The sequence below is a fragment of the Sciurus carolinensis genome, chromosome 16 (genome assembly GCF_902686445.1).
Source record: "Sciurus carolinensis chromosome 16, mSciCar1.2, whole genome shotgun sequence".
Classification (NCBI taxonomy): domain Eukaryota; kingdom Metazoa; phylum Chordata; class Mammalia; order Rodentia; family Sciuridae; genus Sciurus; species Sciurus carolinensis.
In genome coordinates, this window is record NC_062228.1 from 48,681,695 (window position 1) to 48,700,664 (window position 18,970).

General features: G+C 54.8%; 2 protein-coding genes across 3 annotated transcripts; one reads left to right on the forward strand and one right to left on the reverse strand.

The window, feature by feature from the left end:
* Nucleotides 1–207: 207 nt before the first annotated feature.
* Nucleotides 208–4,589, forward strand: Fam98c (family with sequence similarity 98 member C). Its single transcript, XM_047529386.1, has 8 exons — nucleotides 208–360; nucleotides 460–608; nucleotides 685–819; nucleotides 1,210–1,415; nucleotides 1,626–1,703; nucleotides 1,788–1,904; nucleotides 2,637–2,804; nucleotides 4,248–4,589. Exons 1-8 carry the CDS (start codon nucleotides 296–298, stop codon nucleotides 4,389–4,391), a joined length of 1,062 nt encoding a protein of 353 aa, XP_047385342.1. The 5' UTR covers nucleotides 208–295; the 3' UTR covers nucleotides 4,392–4,589.
* On the reverse strand, nucleotides 4,561–18,171 carry Rasgrp4 (RAS guanyl releasing protein 4). Of its 2 annotated transcripts, XM_047529384.1 has the most exons (17): nucleotides 18,044–18,171; nucleotides 15,423–15,610; nucleotides 14,955–15,060; nucleotides 14,767–14,829; nucleotides 14,087–14,218; nucleotides 13,819–13,972; nucleotides 11,948–12,121; nucleotides 10,658–10,774; nucleotides 9,663–9,938; nucleotides 8,077–8,157; nucleotides 7,896–8,000; nucleotides 7,673–7,791; nucleotides 7,419–7,563; nucleotides 6,610–6,646; nucleotides 6,394–6,525; nucleotides 6,170–6,282; nucleotides 4,561–5,490 (listed from the first exon to the last, which is right to left on the reverse strand). In XM_047529384.1, the coding sequence occupies exons 1-17, from the start codon at nucleotides 18,064–18,066 to the stop codon at nucleotides 5,434–5,436; spliced, it is 2,022 nt and encodes a 673-aa protein (XP_047385340.1). In that variant the 5' UTR covers nucleotides 18,067–18,171; the 3' UTR covers nucleotides 4,561–5,433. The 2 variants fall into 2 exon arrangements, with proteins under 2 accessions (XP_047385340.1, XP_047385341.1); XM_047529385.1 differs by lacking the exon at nucleotides 8,077–8,157.
* Nucleotides 18,172–18,970: the final 799 nt, after the last annotated feature.

Sequence of the window (18,970 nt, forward strand, 5' to 3'; positions counted from 1 at the left end):
TTATGTAGCCACTGTAGCGACACTTACTAGCTTGTCGCGACCGCCGGGAACCTGAGCCAACGCTCTGGAATTTACAGCCCCGGACAGGTTACCTGAAGGGCGGGGAGGGCGGGCGAGGGGGCGGGTACTGCCTCCTCCTGCGCCAATTGGAGCGCTTAAATCCTTTCGCGAGAAGATGCTGATGGGCCGGGGCCACCACACTGCGCGGTCGGGTGGCGGTGCGCGCGGCACTCCTGGGGCGGAGCCTGCCACTTGCCGGAAGGGGGCGTGAGTCCGGCACCCAGGCGACGTTTCCATGGAGGGGGCGGAGGCGGAAGCGCAGGAGGGGGCCGCAGTGGCCCGGGACCTGCGAGCTCTCGGGTAAGGGGTGTGTGATGTGGCTGGGGTTGAGGGGAGAAGAGGGGTTTAACTCAGGACACGGACGGAGAGGGAACTGCACTGACCCACGCACCGCCGCAGGTATGGGGACTTCCCGGAGGTGGCATCAAGGGGCCCCTCGTGCCCAGACTTCAGAGCGCTGTGCGCGCGCCTGGCAACCGAGCTGGCGACACTGGGCACCCTGGAGGAGCAGCGAGAGGAGGGTGCTGAAGTGCTCAGTGTCGGCAACGGTGCGTTCAGAGTCGCGGGGTCCGGGGGGTGGATCCGCGCGATCGGCCGCGCCCTGACTCCCCCCACCTCCTGCAGGCCCCGGCGCGGAGGAGGAATTCCTGCGACAGTTGGCGGGACTGCTGCGTGCGTTGCACTGCCCGGATCGCGCGCTCTGCGGCGGAGACCGCGAGGTCGCGCTGCGGGAACCTGGCGCCGGCCTGCGCCTGCTGCGTGAGCCCCACGATCCCGGGTTGCAGAAGTGGGAGAGGCTCCGAATAGTGAAGGCGGGCCAGTCTTCCCCCGGAGGCGTGGTCGGAATTTTAGGGCGAACCAGAGGATCCGAGTGGGTGGGGTCAGCACTGGGGCTGGCAGAGAGCTCGACGGTGGGCAGGATTAGAATTTTGACGAAAGACTTTGGAAGCTCCAGTGGGTTGAGTCAGATGGAACCGGGCAGGTTGTTTTGAAGTGGGCGGGAGTCGGATTCCGAGGAGAACACCCGGTCTCAAGTGGGTGAGGCTTCTTCTGGAGGCGGAGCCAGTGGTCCTAGTGGGCAGGGCCGGAAGGTGGTGGGACAGCGTCCACCGCCACTGCACCCGCACTGATCCCTTTTCCTATTTTCAGGCTTTCTCTGCTCTGAGCTCCAGGCTGCCCGCCTCTTGTGCTTGCGCCCCCTGCTGGGCTCCAGCTCTTTGACGCCCGTTGGGGACGGGGCAGAGGAGGAAGATGGCATGGTCCAGGAACTGGTCCTTACCCTCCAAGCCCTGGGGCTGTCCAGACCCATGCCAGGAACTCATGCCAGCCAGCTGCTGCGGGAGTTACATGCCAAGGTAGAGGCCCGGGCCACTCCACTTCCTTGGGGAGAGGCTCCTCTTTGCAAAAGGAGCCCTAGCAGGAGTGCCCCATCACGTAGGCGTGCTTTTAGAACTGTGGCCACCATTTTTGGTTCTGTGGCCAGGGTCCTCAGGACCGAGGGGAACTGGGGTCCATGCATGGGTTCATCCTGTTTCTGTCTCAGTTGACCTCTCTTCTCCCATCAGATTTCAGAGCTGCTGCCTTCCCTGCCCCCAGGGTCCTTGCAACCCCTCCTCAGCTACCCACTGAACGCACACCAATGGGTAAGACTATATACAGTTACAGGTGACATCCAGAGACGGGAGTGAGAGGGACCTTTTCAGTATGACTGAGACCTTTTCTTCCAGAAAGCGTTAGAGTCTGTGTCCCAAAGCTTGACAGATCAGTACTGCTGCCGTCGCTGCCTCCTACTCAAGCGCCTCGACCTCACGATATCTGCTTTCCACTGGAGTGATCGCGCAAAGGTATGGGCAAAGGAAGGAGCAGGGAGGCCTAGTGGGGGCCACAACTGTGAGGAGGAATGAGGGCCAGGAATATTACCCTTTAGAAGTTCTGAGGCTCAGACCATTTTAGAAACTTGTAAGGTTTGGTGCTTTTAGAATCTCAAGGCCTTCGGGGAATTCTAGAATTCCCAGCTCTGAGCCAGGAGTGTCTTCAGAACTATACCCCTTGTGTAGAGGTGTGGGCAGTGATGCTATCTTAGTTTGTTTTGTGTTGCCATGACAAAGTACCGGTGACTGGATACTTTATAAGGAAAAGAGGTTTATTTTGGCTATGGTTTTACAGGCTGAAAAGTTCAAGTTTGGGCAGCCAGATATGGCAAGGGCTCATGCTGTGTGGCATCACATCGTGGGGGTATTTGTAAGAGTGGCCATCAGGCACATGAGGAAAAAGGCAAAAACATGGGCTACCTCACTTGTTATAAAGTGAATCCAGTGCACTGAGGCCTAGGACTCCCACTAGGCAGGCATTGATACTTCTAAGGGTCATGCCCCCGTGACCTCATAACCCACCCCTAGACTACTGATTCAAGGGCCCACCATTTCTTAATACCATTACATTGGGAACCAAGTTTCCAGCACATGACTCACATACAAAGCCTGCAGAGGCCCCGAGTGGGGAAGAAATGCTTCCAAGATGATGTTCCACCCAGGGAGGGCTCTTGGGCACCTTCTCCCTATACCCCGCTCCTCCAGGCCCAAGGACAGGCCATGACGGCGGTGCTGACACCAATTCGAGAGGTTTTGAGCCCAGGATCAGATGTCTCCATTGCGCACGTTCTGGCTGCCCGAGCTGACCTTTCTCGCCTGGTCCCAGCAACCAGCGTGGCTGCCCGCCGAGGGACCAGCTGTGCCATCAACAAGGTGGGCACCTGGGTGGGGAAGGTCTATGACATCCTTGGCCTTCAAATTGGCCTTTTAGCCTTTGCTCTTGTCCACAGCTGTCCTCTCTCCCTGGTCTTGGCCTCTGGACTGACCTCCTCTGAGCAGCCCCACCTCACATGGCAGCCAGAAGGCCCTGAACTCTCAAGACTCTTACCATAGGCTTCCCCGGCTCAGAACCTTACTGTGGCTCTCTAGTGCTTTCAAATGAAGTCCTGCTATTTACGGAGCCATTGCCCACCTCACCAGGTTGAGTTTAAACTCTGCCCCTAGTACTTTATCTTCTTTATGATATTAATCTTTTTTTCTTTTTTTGGGTTCTGGGGATCGAACCCAGGGCTTTGTGCTTGCAAGGCAAGCACTCTACCGACTGAGCTATCTCCCCAGCCCCTAATCTTTTTTTTTTTAATTACTGGGGATTGAACCCACAGGTGCTCTACCACTGAGCTAAATCCCCGGTCCTTTTTATTTTTTATCTTGAGGCTGGCCTTGAACTTGGCATCTTTCTATCTCAGCCTCCTAAATTGCTGGGATTACAGGTGTGTGCCACTGCAGCTGGCTTCACCTCCCCACCCCCATTCCTCCCAGGACTGGGGATTAAATCTAGGGGCATTCTACCTTTGAGCTATACTCCCAACCCTTTCTATTTTTTATCTTGAGACAGAGTCTCTCTAAGTTGTTGAAGCTGGCCTCAAACTTAAGATCCTCCTGCCTCAGCCTCCCAAGTCACTGTGATTCCAGGTGTGCATCACCATCACCCCACCCAGCCAGCTTAACCAGTTTTTAAAAAGAAATAGCCGCTGTTTAAATGATTAAGTATCTAGCTTCATAGCTCTCTAAAGTAATTTTAAACTTGCAGTGGGCAAATAATGGATATTTTAGGGAAAAAGACACTGGATTGCTGGAAATGTTATACAAAGCCCATATATGAAATAGATAGAGTTGAGGTACTCTCAATATATATGGGGTGGGACCTTGGACCTTTGCCATCTCTTTCCCTCTTTCTGAGACCCTCCTCCCGCTTTTTTTTTTTTTTTTTTTTTTTTTGTTACCAGGGTTTGAACCCAGGGCCTTAGCCACTGAACCATATCCCTGGCCTATTTTATTTAAAATATTTCATTTAGAGACAGGACCTCACTAAGTTGCTGAGGCTGGCTTTGAACTTGCAATCCTCCTGCCTCAGCCTCCCAAGCTGCTGGATTACAGGCGTGCGCCACCATGTCTGGCCACGTCCCGAGGCCCTCTGAAGCCAGTCTGAAAGCTCGATGCTTCTGTCTTCTGTCAGTGCAGTCCCCTTCCTCAGCCATCACCCAGAGTCCCCACTGCCCTTCCTTCCTAGTCTCATGCTGTTCCCATGGCTCTCTGGCCCCCTTGTCCAAGATTTTTATTTTTTCCCTCTGAAAGTCAAGTCTAATCAATTCTTAGGTGCTTATGGGTGAAATGCCAGACCGGGGTGGCCGCCCAAATGAGCTGGAGGCTCCCATGCCCAGCTGGCAGAGTCGAAGAGAAGATGGCGGCGGCTGGAAAGCAGGCCGCCAGCGCTGGGGCCGCAAGAAGAAGAAGAAGTAAAGGCTGGGGCTGGGGTCCTCCGCGGGATGCCGGTGCCACCCGTCATCTTTGGGGAGTCAGTCTGAGGGTTTCCCTTGGCACTTGGCACCCACGTCCCCTACCCCCTGGTTTTGGAGGCCCCAAATGTCCGGTGCCCATCCACCACTCAATGCCAAGAACCATGTTCCCTGGAAAATAAATTTAATTTTGATGGCCGTAGGACCTGTCTCTGTGAGGCAGGCCAGGGGTGCGTGGGCCAGTGGAGGGGTAGAGGGTCTCTGCCCTGCATCTGCTCCACAGGGTCCTCTGCTTGTCCACAACACCCCTTTCCCTTCTTGTGGGCGTGGGGAAGGACACACGGAGGCCTGGGATAAACACTTATCCAAGGCCCACCCTGTGCCAGCCCCGTTATAGGCACCGGGACACAGCAGGGAAAGACAGGTAACATTTCTGGTGAGGAAGGAGGGACATTTAACAAAATATAGGTGAAACATGAATCTGTCAGATAAAGGAAACACAGTGGAGGAAAAGAGAGCTAGAGGGCAGGATGGGCAGGGACAGCGAGGCCTCCCTGAGAAGTGTCCCTTGAGCACAGTTTCAGAAAATAAGCCACATTGGCCTCTCGGGAAGAGCCTTCCAGGCAGTGCAAAGGCCCTGAGGTAGGACTGTTTGGGGAATGTTCAAGGTACCCTGAGGCCAGCGGAGGGGGCTGAAGCAGGATGAGTGAGGGCAGGGGAGGTAGGAGTTGAGGTCAAAGAGCAGATGGGGCAGAGCGCGGGCTCTGTGGGCCATGGTGAGGACTGGCTTTTACCCTGAGTGAGGGGGGGATGGGACCTGGTGCATGTTCCGGTCCCACAGTTCCACCCCTTCTCTCCTGTGTTTGCCACCCCAGTGTGGAACCCTGCCTCCTCTGTCCCCCCGTCACCCCTGCAGGCTGTCCACGTAGCACAGCACCCAGGCCTGGGGCTTCGCTCTTAGGGTCTGAGTCCTGCCTCCACCCCTGGGAGCCCTGTCCCCTTGGCAGTAGTCCGTGGGTGAGGGAGAGACGAGCCCAAGATGATGTCTAGGAATCTGGCTTGGAGGAGGGGGTGGATGGCGGGACCGGCTCTGGGAAGGAGGCCTGGAAAGAGGAAGAGAGGAATGAAGGGGCTGTGAGATGTCCAGGAGCAAGGTCTCCCTGAGCCTGGCTCAGTGATAAATGAGCAGATCCTGTTTTCTTTTCTTTTCTTTTTTTTTTTTTTTTTTAATTTTCTAAACCTGATATAAGAGTCTCTGCTTTTAAAGAGTGGAATTTACTCCACTGACATTTATTGTAGCTCCTGATACATTTGACCTTAGTGGTATTTTTTCTTTCTTTCTTTTTGGTACCGGGGATTAAACTCAGGGGCACTTAACCACTGAGCCACATGCCCAGCCCTATTTTGTATTTTATTTAGAGACAGGGTCTCCCTGAGTTGCTTAGGGTCTTGCTTTTGCTGAGGCTGGCTTTGAACTCTAGGTCCTCCTTCCTCAGCCTCCTGAGCCACTGGGATTACAGGCATGCGCCACCATGCCCAGCATTATTCTTGCCAATTTACTGTTTGTTTTTGTTTTCCCTCTCCTCCCTCTAAATCCTTTTTCTGTCCCAGTGGTTACCCCCACCCCAGCATACTGAAAAGTCTGTTTTCCTGTCAGCATTATACATTAGCCTCCCACCCAAGCCATGGTGGGCTTTTGCATATTTTTACTTTCCTTCGAGCCCCTGGTCTGTCTGGTTTCTCCCACATGGCCAGCTGGGGTACAGGGTGGTTGCTGCTCACCGTCTCTGGTTCCAAGGAAGGGTGTGGGGTTTCTGTCTGGGTCCAGGCATGGCAGAGGTGGCATCCGGCCTCAGGCTTCAGGGAGAGTGTGTAGGAGAGACTTTCCTCAGCGTCTGTGGAGGGGCAGCGGAAGGGGTGTCGGCATGATGGGAATGACCCATGACCTTGGAAGTGAACCCCATCCGCCAGCCCCCTTCCCAGCACTGCCATGCTCTGGGTCTTACCGCAGCTGGCGTGAAGCGGTGTGGGTGGGACGGGGGCTCCTGGGGGGCCCGCATCCCCCTTGGGCCCTAGTCTCTTCTTACATTCCACCTTCACTTGGTCCCGGCAGTGTTTGTGGCAGCACAGGCCACAGTCTGGGGGCAGGGAGTGGTTAGCACCCTCCATTCTCCCAGTCTGCAGGTCCCAGCACCCCTCCTGCTGGACGGTGCCTCACTTACCCCGGCAGCGGTAGCCTTGTTTGGTGACACCCCAGAGCTGGGAAGAGAAAGCAGAACAGGTTTCAGGTGACAGGCTGGATGGTGTGGGCTGAAGGGGCAGGAGGGGACTGTGCAAGTTGCCAGGTTTGAAAAGTTCTCAAGAATTTGAGAATTTGACTGGAATTAAAGGAGCCTGGTACTACCTGAATCTCGGGGAGCCATGTAGGATGTTAGGGTCCAAGAAACTTTGGAGGGAACGCAATGTATTCTCTATGGGCAGGGACTGTATCTATTGTTCTTGTGATGTCCCCAGGGCCTGGCATGGCTTGTCACAAGGAAGCTGCTCAGTACAGACTGTGGTTGGTGAATCCATGAATTCGGGAGGTAATCCAAGGTCTGTGAAATCAGTCTTGGTTTGGAGGCTTGAGAGGTTGAGGATGCCTTGAATTTGGAAATCGTTCAGGCTTTGGATGGTCTGGAGTCTAGAGATCTGGAGATTGACTCTGTTTGGACACAGTCCATCCAGGATTGTTCTGGAGACTACCCAGGGCTTTAGATATTATCCATGGTTTGGCAGTTGTCCCGGGTGGAGATTATACAAGATTTGGGGGTTATCTGGAATTGGGCATCATCTAGAATTTGGAGATTATTCTGAATGGAGGAGTATTCAGTATTGAGTGTTTATATGAAATGTGCAGATTATTTGAGGCTGGGGTTTTTCTGGAAGTTGAGGATTATCTGGGTGTGGCAGGGCTACTCTCTTGAGTCCCAGCTGTGAGGAACTGGGATGCTTCAGGGGAGACAGGGTCCCAACAGGACAGGGTGCTTACAAAGCCATTGCAGCTGTCACAGAAGGTGGGCTTGCGCAAGGTGACCTCATGGAAGGTGTGTAGGAAGGCCAGGCCCAGCTTGGAGCAGATGGCGCTGGCGTGGAGCAGGTACCCTGTCAGCTCCTCTCTGCTGAAGGAGCCTCGCCTGGGGGTAGACACCACACCTCAGCATGACTGGTCCCTTCCTCCTGAGACCCCCAGTCCTAGCAAGCCCAGTATCCTCAGCTCTGGGGTCCCGGGAGTCAAGCACTTACCCCTGGCGGGGGGGTGGGTGCAGCCCATGGCAAGCAAAGGGGAAGTTGCCTGACAGCCGTTCAAAGTCCTCCTGGGAGATGGTGCCACGGCCTTCCGGGTCGTAATTCTTGAACACAGACTTTGGAGGAGCATGGGAAGGGCAGGGTTAGCCGGGGTGCAGGCCAGCGACTACACAGAAGTCCCCTCCTGGCACCAACCTGCCGGGCCACAGGCCCTCCTCACCTCCACCAGCTGTTCCACGTGCTGACTCAGGGTGACCCTGTCTGGCTTGGGCGTCACACCAGTGGCCCACTCGACCACCAGAGGTGCTTTGAAGGGAGAGGGTGGCTGGAAGGGGACAGAGGGGCACAGTTAGACAGTTTATAGGCTTGGGCGGGGGTCAGGATCGGGGGTTGGGTCTCACCAGACTCTTGGGGCAGCGGGGCTCCCGGGCATAGGAGAGCTCGTAGATCTCGTCCTCCGTGTAGAAGAGATCCAGGGAGAGCTGGGGTGGGCGGGTGGGACAGCCGCCTCGTCACCATCCCCCAGTCTCAGCCCACATCCCTGCCTCTGCCCCCACTCTGTCCTCTTCCGAGACCCTCAGACTTGCGCCAGCACCTGCCCCGCTCGCTGCCCACCTGTCCCTTTCCCCTTGTTCCCACTGGGACCTTGGATGGCCCATGTAAATCGCAGCCCCCACCTCTCTCCGGGCTCCTTTGGCCTTCTCTGCTCCTCGGCACCTGTCATCTAGAAGAGGTCAGACTCCTACTTGGCTGGAGTGGCTTGCAACCCCCAGAACGTCAGCCACTCAGAAGAGCAGGGTGTATGCCGACTTGCCCTCCCCAGGTTCCCGAATCCGGGCCTGGCCTGGCTCCCAGCAGGCGCTCAGTAAACGATTGGGTTGAGGGTGGCCTTTTGCACCCACAAAGGAAAGGGTCTCAGGCACCGGTGGTCCTAGGGCAGGGGGGGCCTCACAGGCCAGTGACCTGTGCAGGACTCTTGCTTTCAAGGGTCCCTGTGTTGTTTCATGGTTCAATGCCCTGCGGTCACCTTCTCTTTCTTTCTGCTTTTTGGGTGTGGGGTGGGAGTTGTACTGGGGATTCAACCCAAAGCCTCTGGGTCCTAGGCAAATGCTCGACCACTGAGCTGCATCCCTGGTCCTCGCTGTCACCTTGAAATTCTTAATACTTTAGAACAAGAAGCCCTACATCTTCATCTCGCACCAGGCCCTGCTATGCAACTAGTCTTATCTTACGGTCTGAAAATTCAACTTTTCAGTCTTCCACTACATGACCTTCAGAATCTTTCACTCTAAAAATCTTCAGGTAAAGTGCACTCGGTTAACACCTGGGCCCTGAAGCTGGCCTGCCTGGATTCAAATCCTGGTTTTACTGCTGTGGAACAGTGGGAAAATGACCTCGCCTCTCTGGGCATCAGTCTCCCAATCCACAGAATGGGTGCAGTAGGGATTCCCACCTCACAGGGTTGTGAGGTAGCATGAAGTGATCGTGGAGTGTTTAATATGACAACTGGCACAGAGCAAGTGATCAATAATGGGTGACCTTTTGCCTAGATTCTGGTTAGGCCATGGCCTGAAACTGTGAACTATTGTCCAGAGCCTTGGTTCAGGAGTGCAAAAGCCCAGAGCAGTCCTGGAGCTTAGATCAGTGGATACTAGAGTCACCAGGGAATCCAGGGGAAAATGGTCTCAGGTATAGGCAGCTCACTGTATCCCAGATTCTGTCTTAAGTTCTTTATATGAATTATATTATTGGTCGATTCTTCTCAACCATCCTCTGAAGTGGGTTCTGTTATTTCCATTCTGTAGATAAGGAAACTGAGGCTGAGGGGTTAAGTAACCTGCCAAGGCCACACAGCTAGATAAACCCTGTAACTCTGGCTTCAAAGCTCGTGAGTCCCGGCACTGTCTGGTCCGCAGACCTTTGCAGGCCCAGGACCTTAAGTCTCGGTATCACCAGGCCCAGCCTCTGGAGGCGTGTGGAAGCTCACCGTGAGCAGATGCAGTAGGTCCTCGTTGGCGCTGCAGGGCGGGTGCTGCCCCTGGAGGGCCGCCAGCTCCTGTAGCCGCAGGTAGAGGCTGTTCAACTTGGGCAGATGCAGGCGGCCGTCTGGCAACCTGTCAGGATGCGCCTCATGCAGGGACACCAGGTCCTTCAGGTGCACACCCAGAACAGGCAGCCGGAAGCCCGTGCAGCCCGCCCAGGTGCGGCGGTAGCGGGCATAGTTGTTGTGGGAGGCAAGGAGCTCGGTCAGCTCCAGCAGGGCCTGTGGGGGAGCATATGTCATGCGGAGGAGCAGCTCTGTTCCCTGAGCCCCTCTCCAGACCCACAGGGCCCTTTGGAAACCTCCAGAGCCTCTTCCGTGCCTCACATTGGCCTGTTTTCCCCAAACTGCTCTTCCCTTTGGGTCTCAACTCAGAGAGGCTCTCCTATCACCCCGTTCCCCAAGCGAGAGTGATTTCTCCCCACTTGAATCTGACCGTGGTCTTGGCATCACTACCAAATCCCTAGCTGTCCAGTGCCCTTTGGATGAAGCCCAGACACCTGCCCCTGAGCTTGCAGGGTTCAACAGGACCCTCCCTGGGCATAGCCAGCCTATTTTCCTGCCCTCAGCCACACACCAGACTCGTGAATGACTCGTTCTTCCCAGACATTTTCCAAAACACCCCCCACCCATGGTACTCCCGTGGGTGGCATAAATGTTGGCATCTTTGGGTGTGTGACAGCTTGCCACCCAGACTGCCAGTTCTCTGCTAGCATCTCTCTCACCTGACTCCCTCACAGTCCATCTTAGGACCAGATTTGTGGAGGATAGAGAGGGGTCATTGCCATGATGGGTGCTGAGGAAGAATACAGGTGGCCTGGGGCAGCAGGTTCCCCGGGGGGTTCCAGAGCCCCTGGGCAGGGACTGATGAGGGGAAATTAATTATGGGAGTTCAGGACAGCTCACCACTTGGAACTTTGGCGAGGGTCCTGGGAGCTCACCTTGGTGCTGTCAGGGCTCAGGTGAGCATGGGAGTCCTTGAGTCTGGAGATGGCACTGTGACACAGACCCCCTGTGACCGCCATCAGTGTGTTGAAATTCTGTAGCTGGCGGAGTCTCTAGGAAGGGAGGTGATGCCAGAGATGGGAGGTATCACAGGACAGGCAAGGTCAAGTTCAAATGAAGGCAGGTGGGTTGGGATCTCAGGTGTGCCTGAGTGTAGACCAGTGTGTGCAAGGACAGGTGAGGGAAGGTGGCTGTCGGGCAGAGGATGGATGATGTGAGGTTAGAAAAGTGTGGGGAGGGACTGGGGAGGTAGCTCTGGTAGAGAGCTGGCCAGCAGGTGCCAGGCCCTGAGCTGGAGCCCCAGGCAAGTGTGGGGAGCCACTGATGTGTGTGCTTCAGACAGGTGAGGAGGACTCAGCTCCGAGGGTCTCCCAGGTGAGGGCTGTGGGTGGAAGCGGGGAACCAGGCAGAGATGAACTGGGCCAGAGAGAGAAGGGGAGGTCAGAAAGATAGCAGGGGTGGGGTCGAGATACCCTCACCTCCCCTTTCAAGATTGAAGGGCAGAGGCTGCCCTGCAAGGAGGGGTCGCGGAGGAGCAGAAGATGCTTGGACCAAGAAAACCCCGGGTCGACGCCAGAACCCCCAGGTCTAAAGAGCCCAGCAAGAGGAAGCAAGGCCATGGAAGACGCCAGAGGAAGGGCGTGGTCGACGTGGAAATACGCAGAGGGGCGAGGCCACAGAGGCCCAAGGGCTTCCCTTTTCCCAGAAGGGAGGGGAAGGAGAAGGCGCAACGCGGGGGGCGGGGCCGGGGCGAGGGTGGACGTTTGGGGAGCGATGCAGTCACTGTCCCAAGGACTGACCGCTGGGGCTCAGGGGCTGGAGCTAGGAGCCTGGGTGCAGGAGGGCGCAAGGGCGGGCACGCGAAGGGTCGCTTTCGTCGCCCTGCGATAGGGTGAGGACGACGGCGCCAGGAGGGACTTAGTCACTGTCACGTCTAAGGGCCAGGTGCCACGGCGGGTTTGACACGGTTATCAAGGCCGAGGAAGTCCCAATCGAGGGTTAGAAAGCCCTAACCGTGGCCTCGGGGACGGGGCCAGAGTGGGGCGTGATGCGATGAGCGTGGCCAGGAATTACGTGACGTCACCGCCCCGTTGGACTGCGGGAGCCAGGATCCTGGGAACTTAGGCAGGCCGGATGGCCCAAGGGTCAGGGAACTACCTGGGGTGGCACTGACAGCCCTGCAGGGCAAGCCACTAGAAAGTGAGCCAAAGGCGGACGGGCCTCACCTGTGCCACGTGAATGAACTTGTCCAGCACCTGCGCACGCTGTGCAGGTCCAGGGCGGCTCAGCACCATGACCTGCACCCAGCGGGACACGCTGTTGCTGAGACCCACGGATCCCTCCAGGGCTGAGCAGCCCCTCACGGAGCCCTGCAAAACGTAGCCCCGCAGGTCCTGGGGCTGGGGGTGAGGTGGGTGTCATGGGGGGGCCACAGCGCTCAGACCCTGCCCTGACTGGTCATCCGCCTCGCAGTCGTAACTTTCAATGTCCTAGCCTGGTCAGCCTTTGTAAACTTTGTCATCTGCCTCTCCACAGGTTACCACATGTTCCCTCTATCTGAGGAGAAATGTTTAAATAAAGCCAGGTACTGAGCACTTTATCATATTAACTAATTTAATCTTCATAACTCTATGAGGTGGGTACTATTGTTCCCATTTTAAAGATGAAGCAGTTGAGGAAAAGAGAGGGTAAATAATTTGCCCCAGGGTCACACAGGCATGAGCCAAGGCAGGAACCCAGTCTATATGTTGTTGTTATTATTATTATTACTTCGGCACTCTGGGGATGAACCCAGGGCCTTGTAATAATAGGCAGGTGCTCTATTGCTGAGCTACAGCCCTAGTCCAGTCTACACACTGTTAACTGTTTACTTGACTGGTACACAGCAAGGGAAGGATGGGGAAGAGGACTTGAAACCAACTTCTACTTGTTCTGCTGGACAGTTTCATACACACATCCACTGCACTATCTACATGTATATTCACACACACACAAAATCAGAAAATTTTCACATTAGGGAACCAGAGTCTCACCTTCCCTTGAAACAATCATGTCCGGATGGCAATAGTTAACATATCTACACTGATGCACATGAAAATGGACATTTGGGCCAGGTGCGGTAGCTCACACCTGTAATCCCAGCAATCGGGAAGTTGAGGCAGGAGGATGGTAAATTTGAGACCAACTGGGCAACTTAGCAAGACCCTGGGCAACTGGTGAAGCACCCCTGAGTTCCATCCCCAGTACCAAAAAAAAAAAAAAAAAAAAAATTACAAACTGACACTTGGGTAGGTAAAATAAGGCAATTTCAAATGGTTCACCAGGTATCATGAACTCTAGATCAGGCACTATATCCTATGAGATGGGAACTACTGACATTCCCTTTTACAATTGAGGAAACTGAGGCACAGTGAATTGAAATGCTTGCTGAATAAATGAATAATTGATAAAATATTTTCAGCACTTACTATATGCCAGTGACTGGAACACTTTTCTCCGTTGGTACCCGGAATTGAACCCGGGGTGCTTAGCCACTGAGCCACATTCCCAGCCCTTTTTATTTTTTGTTTCAAAACAGGGTCTTGCTAAGTTGCTTAGACCCTCACTAAGTTGCTGAGGTTGGCTTTGAACTGGCAGGCTTTTATTTTACTTTATTTATTTTATTTTTGGTACTGCAGGGACACTCTACCACTGAACTACATCACCATCCCTTTTTTATTTTATTTTCTTGAAACAGGGTCTCACTAAATTCCCAGACTGGCCTCACACTTGCAATTCTCCTACCTCACAATAGGAATTTTTTTAAAGTGGGATTTTAAATTCTCCACCTCCAAGGAAGTATTATGACCTCTGTTTTGCAAAGGAGTCCCAGGGAGGCTGAGCCACTAGTTCAGTGTTACCCAGGTAAGAGGGGGGTGATGGCAGTTGAACCCCAGGCTCTGTGCTCTGCCACCTAACTCATTTTCCTGGACCCTCTGGCTCCCAGCTTTGACAATTCAGCCAGCCAGATTCCAGCTGGCTGCGCATGCAGGGATCCTCCCACCGCCCCAATCTTCCCCCTGTTCCAGAATGGGACTGAGGGCAGGGGAGTCCTCACCGTGATAGCCTGGAAGGACCGGAACTCCAGGTATGTGAGGTGCTGAGCCAACTCCTCCGTCTCCAGGTGATCGAAAAGCAAGGACACTTTGCATTTTTTGCCCAGGCCTGGGCTGCTCATGGGAAGTGGGGGGCCAGGGCCATCAGGGCTCAGGCTGGGGGCCAAGAGGGACAGGGTATTGTAGTGGCCCAGAGTTGAGGGTCTGGGGATGCAGAGGGAGATGGCAGGATGGGGGTGGGGCACGGAAGGGGACATGGGGCAGGCTCACAGGTTGGAAGCATCTCCCAGGCTCCTCTGGGCCGAGTTGCCCTCCTGGGCCACAGTGGTCCAGAAACGACCTATAACCTCTTCCAGCTGTGGCTCTTGACGCATGGCCTCTGGGTGTTGGATCATCCAGTACCTGAGAATGGCATAGACGGGGGGATGAGGCTGGGGCTGGGGGTTGGGAAGATCTCTACAAGTGGCCCCTTGGGCTAGGAAGCTTCAGGTGCTAAGCTAAGGGTGTCTGCCTGTGTGCAAGGGGTCTTCAGAAGGTCAGGTTTTAGAGGGGCACCAGGATAGGGGAGATCTCGACATGGGCTGGGGAGATTTATGGGAGACAGATGGGGGATTTCTTGGAAATGGAACTGTTGGGAAGTAGGATAGTGGGGGTGTCTCAGGATCTAGCCTGGGGTTTCTAGGGGTGAGATATTTGGAAGACAAGTTTAGGAGGTCCTAGGGTCTAGGCTGGGGTATCAGTGCTGGAGGTCTATCAGAGCTGAGAGAAGGGTCCGGGATCTGGTTGGGGGTCTCCAAAAGGTTCGGGTTCTAAGGAGCAGAACTGGGAGGGTCTTAGGAACCAAGCCAGGGTGTCTCAGAGTGGGATTTTAGGGAGCAGAGCTGGGAGTCTCTGAGGTATTTGGGGGGGGATGGTAGGATATGGGGACAGGGGGCTTGACCCAGCCCTACCTGACCAAGTGACAGATCTGCAGCTGCCTCAGCTCCTGGGTGTCCTCTGCAGCCTTCTGGTACTTGAGTTCTGGTTAAGGCTCCGTTATCCAGTCTCCAGAGCTGCCCGCTCACCCTGTCTACCTCCCAGGTCACTGTGCTTCTGCCCTTCCGCCCTCTGCCCACAGCTCACGGCCCTGGCAGGATATGAAGTCAGCAGCCGGGCAGCGAGTTCCGCCGAAGGCAGCACCCAGCTGTGCATGGCCAGCACCATGTTGAGAATGTGGTCCCCGCGGCGCAGGCTGCCACTGGAGTCTGGCAGTGGGACAAGGGGACTCTGTCCGAATGGCCCCTGGGCATGGACTGACAGCTTCCTGAGCTTGGTGGGCTGTCTGGCTCAGATGCCATCTCTACCAGCCATGTGTGGCATCAATTTGGGCACCTCAAGCTCTCTGTGCCTGAGTTCCTTGCCCGCGCCGTGCCTGGGCAGCAGTGTCACTGGGACGAGACAGCACCAGTCCTGTGCCCCATCCTCGCCTCGGGGTTTCTCTGCTGGTTCCGTGGTGACTGAGATTCATGCCACACACCCATTTTATAGTCCCAAACACTGAGGCTGAGACAGGTGCGTGCTTGGCAGTGTTAGGACGGGGGAGGCTGGTCAGGGGCCGGACACTCACCGAAGGACTGGATGCACTTCTCCAGCAGTTCATCTTCGCTGTAGCTGCCCTCGCCCAGCATGCCCAGAGTCATGGAAGCCATGACCTTGCTGATCTCCCGGGGACTGGGGCAGGTCTTGTGGCGGCGGGGGGCCTGTCGGGGCCGGGCCCGACCTCCTGACTTCCCCGAGCATTCCTGGTGAGACTTCCTGTGGGTGTGCATCCCCCCAGGACCCCAGGAATCATGAGAGCTCCCACCTCTGGGTAGACCCTCAGATTCCTCTTGACCCCAGTGCCCCAAGGTATCATGGGAGAAATTCCTACAGGAATGCAGCCAAAGTCTCCGGATTACTGCTGACCTGCCATAGACTCATGGGAGAAACCCCAGGAATATTCCAGATTCCCCGAGGAATCATGGGAGAAGACCCCAGGACTCATAAGGACCCTCCAAAGAATCATAAGAACTCCCTCCTCCAGCCATTGCCCCCAAATTCCTCTTGACAACACTGTCTCGAGGCATCATGAAAGAGATTTCCTGTGGGCCCACCCCTGGGATTTGTCCTGACATCTCTGGAAATCAGGACACAAAACCGCTAGGATCACTCCTGTCCTCCCCGGGGGACACATGGACCAACTCCTCAGAATGCCCCTTTGGTCTGCAGTGCCTCCTCCCTTAGTTAGGCCCCTGGGGTTCCATTTCTTCTCTCTCCCCGAGAGGCACCCTCCACAGCCCTGGCAGCTTAACCTCCAGCCGGGTCCCTAGATCTGGAACCCAGAGAGGAAGTGCCAGTACAAAGTGACCTCTCCAGGGCTCCTCAGAGCTAGGCGGGGTCCCAGGGGCCAAGGTAGCTTCAAGGAAAGTTTAAAAATAACTTTGCCTTGTGCGTCCCTGAGGCTCCTGGTCCAGGTGGAGAAAGAGGGTAATGGAGAGACAGGAATGGCAGGAGAAAAGAGGGAGGGAGCAAAACCCAGAGTCAGACAGAACTGGGCTGGAGACGATTCAGTGGTTGTGTGATGTTTATGAGTCATTCAATTTCTCTGGTCCTTAGTTTCCTCATATGAAAATTGAGTGTCATCTTTGGACCTTCCCCAAGAATTTATTATAAACATTAAAGCCTGACGCCTCAAAAGTGCTAAGCAACGGACTTGGTTTTTGCCCAGGCTGGTCGGTGACCCAGATGTGGGAAAGCTGAGGTTGAGATGCAGAGAAAGGCTGGGGTTGTAGCTCAGGCACTGGGCTTGAAACTCGGTACCACATAAATAAGTAAAATAAAGGTATTGTGTCCATCTACAACGAAGAAACAAAACAAAACAAAAAGATGCAGAGAGAAAGAGGAATGGGGCGAGGAGAAATGTGGCATGGGGTAAAACCAGAAACAGGAGACTCTCCTGACAAGTCCTAAGGATGCAGTAAATTGGCGTTGACTGTTGAATAATAGTGGGCGCTACTGAGTACTGATTAGGTAGCCAGTCAAGGGCTGATCACTCTGTTCTTTTGGTACCAGGGATTGAACCCAGCCAGGGGCACTGAGCCACATCCATAGCCCTTTTTTATTTTTAATTTAGAAACAGGTCTCACTGAGTTGCTTAGGACCTTACTAAGTTGCTGAGGCTGACCTTGAACTCCAGATCCTCCTGCCTCAGCCTCCAGAGACTCTGGGATTACAGGACTGCACCACCATGCCTGGCAGATCACTCCATCTAGATCAGTGACTCTCAAAGTATGAGCCCCAATCAGTACTGACAGCATCACCTGGGAACTTGATATAAATACAAATTCTCAGGCTCCACCCCAAACCTACAAAATCAAAACCTTTATTTTATAACCTGCATTTTACAGCCCCTCTAGGTGGTTCTGACACATGGTCAAGTTTGAGAACCAGTGGTCTGGACTGTCTCACTGAAGACTAGAGGCCCCTGTGAGATATGATCTTTAGTTATTCTACTGACAGAAGAAACTGAGACACAGAGCAGCTGAGTAATTTACGTAAGGTCACACAGCCAGGAATGAGGCAATTAGGATTCCACCACTAAATTGCTGAATCGTATGGGGAGGGAAGACCATTGCTCATCAGGATCATGGTGGGGAGGCTGGAGGAGCCACCTAGACTGGGGACCCAGCCACCATCTGTCCCTGTGGGGACAGGAGGGCAAGCTTGCCCCGGAGATAGAAGCCCATCCCACAGCCTGCAGGCATGGGTGCCCCTTGGTCCCTACCTGAGGACTAGCAACCCCTGTGGTGTCTGGAGCAGCCAGGAGTGGTTTAAAGGCAGGGGAGCGGCCTGGTCTTGCCTCACATGCCCCTCTCCTGGGGCAGGGCCCTGCAGGAGACTGGAGTTTCCAGTCAGGGGGCAGCAACTGGCTGGGAAGCCAGGAAGACCCCAGGGAGGACAGAAACACCAGTCAAGAGAGCTAAGATGGGAGAGGGAAGAGGAGGGAGAAGCTGAGTCCACAGAGAGGGGGGGTCAGTGCAGATGCCCTGCGCAGGCAGCCTTGGCCCTGGCTGGCCCTGGGTTCCCTGAAGCATCTTGTCTCTGGCACCCCTAATCCTACGGGACAGACACCCTGCCCCTCCTTAGTGCCCCCGACCTTCCCACACAGGCGCTGGGTGCTCCTGGTCTCCCTGGGGAGGGTCCTCTTACCTCTTGCTGTCTTTTCTGTTCATGCTTCCTTTTGGGTGGTCCTTGCTGGACTGTGGCTCAGCTCCCCCTCCCCAGTACTCCAGCTTCTCAGCCCCTGGGGAGCCGGGGCCTCCTCCGTGCCTGGGAAGGAAAGAGGAACTGCCCCTCCCCACCCAGCCCCAGGCCAGGGGGAAGGAAGAGGCTGGGGAGAGACCTAGGCGCCCCTCCCCCCTCGGGGATCCCTGCAGCTGAGGTTTCCGGCACTGCGGCCCCCACCCCCAGCGCCCCGCCCGCTCGCTAGCTATCTCCCCATCTTTCTGTCTTGAGATCTGTCACTGTCGCACTTTAATAGAAGCAATTTTTCAAAAGTATGAGTAATTTGTGTAAAAATACATACTCACACTCAAAAGAAAAGTCTGTATTTCTATAAAGATATATTCATGTACATAAAGCACAAAGATTTGAATAGAAACTCATATACTTTGCATGATTATCTTACTGTGTCTCTTATTCCTAGTTTAGTTTTTTAGTTTTTTTCCGAGTGGGGGGGGCGCGTACTGGGGATGGAGCCCGGCTGCTCCACCACCGATCTATATCCCACCCCTTTTCCTTTTTTATTTTTCAGATTGAGACAGAGTCTCACTGAGTTGCTGAGGCTGCCCTTGAACTTGTGACCCTCCTGCCTCAGACTCCCGAGGGGCTGGGATGACAGGTGTGACCCACCATGGCTGGCATGTCTAGGTTAGTTTTCAGGATACCATCTGTACCCTGGGGAGACATTTTCCCTTTATTCCTCTTAGTGTACCGAGTGCGTGCCGCCCCTGCTCTAAGGCCTTTTGAAATGTTAACTCAGTGGACTGTTATCTTATTACAGGTGGGGTAAGTAATCTGGACGCCCCCTCCCCTCCCTCGGTCCCTCTTAGTCAGGAGTGACCAATATTCCAGGCT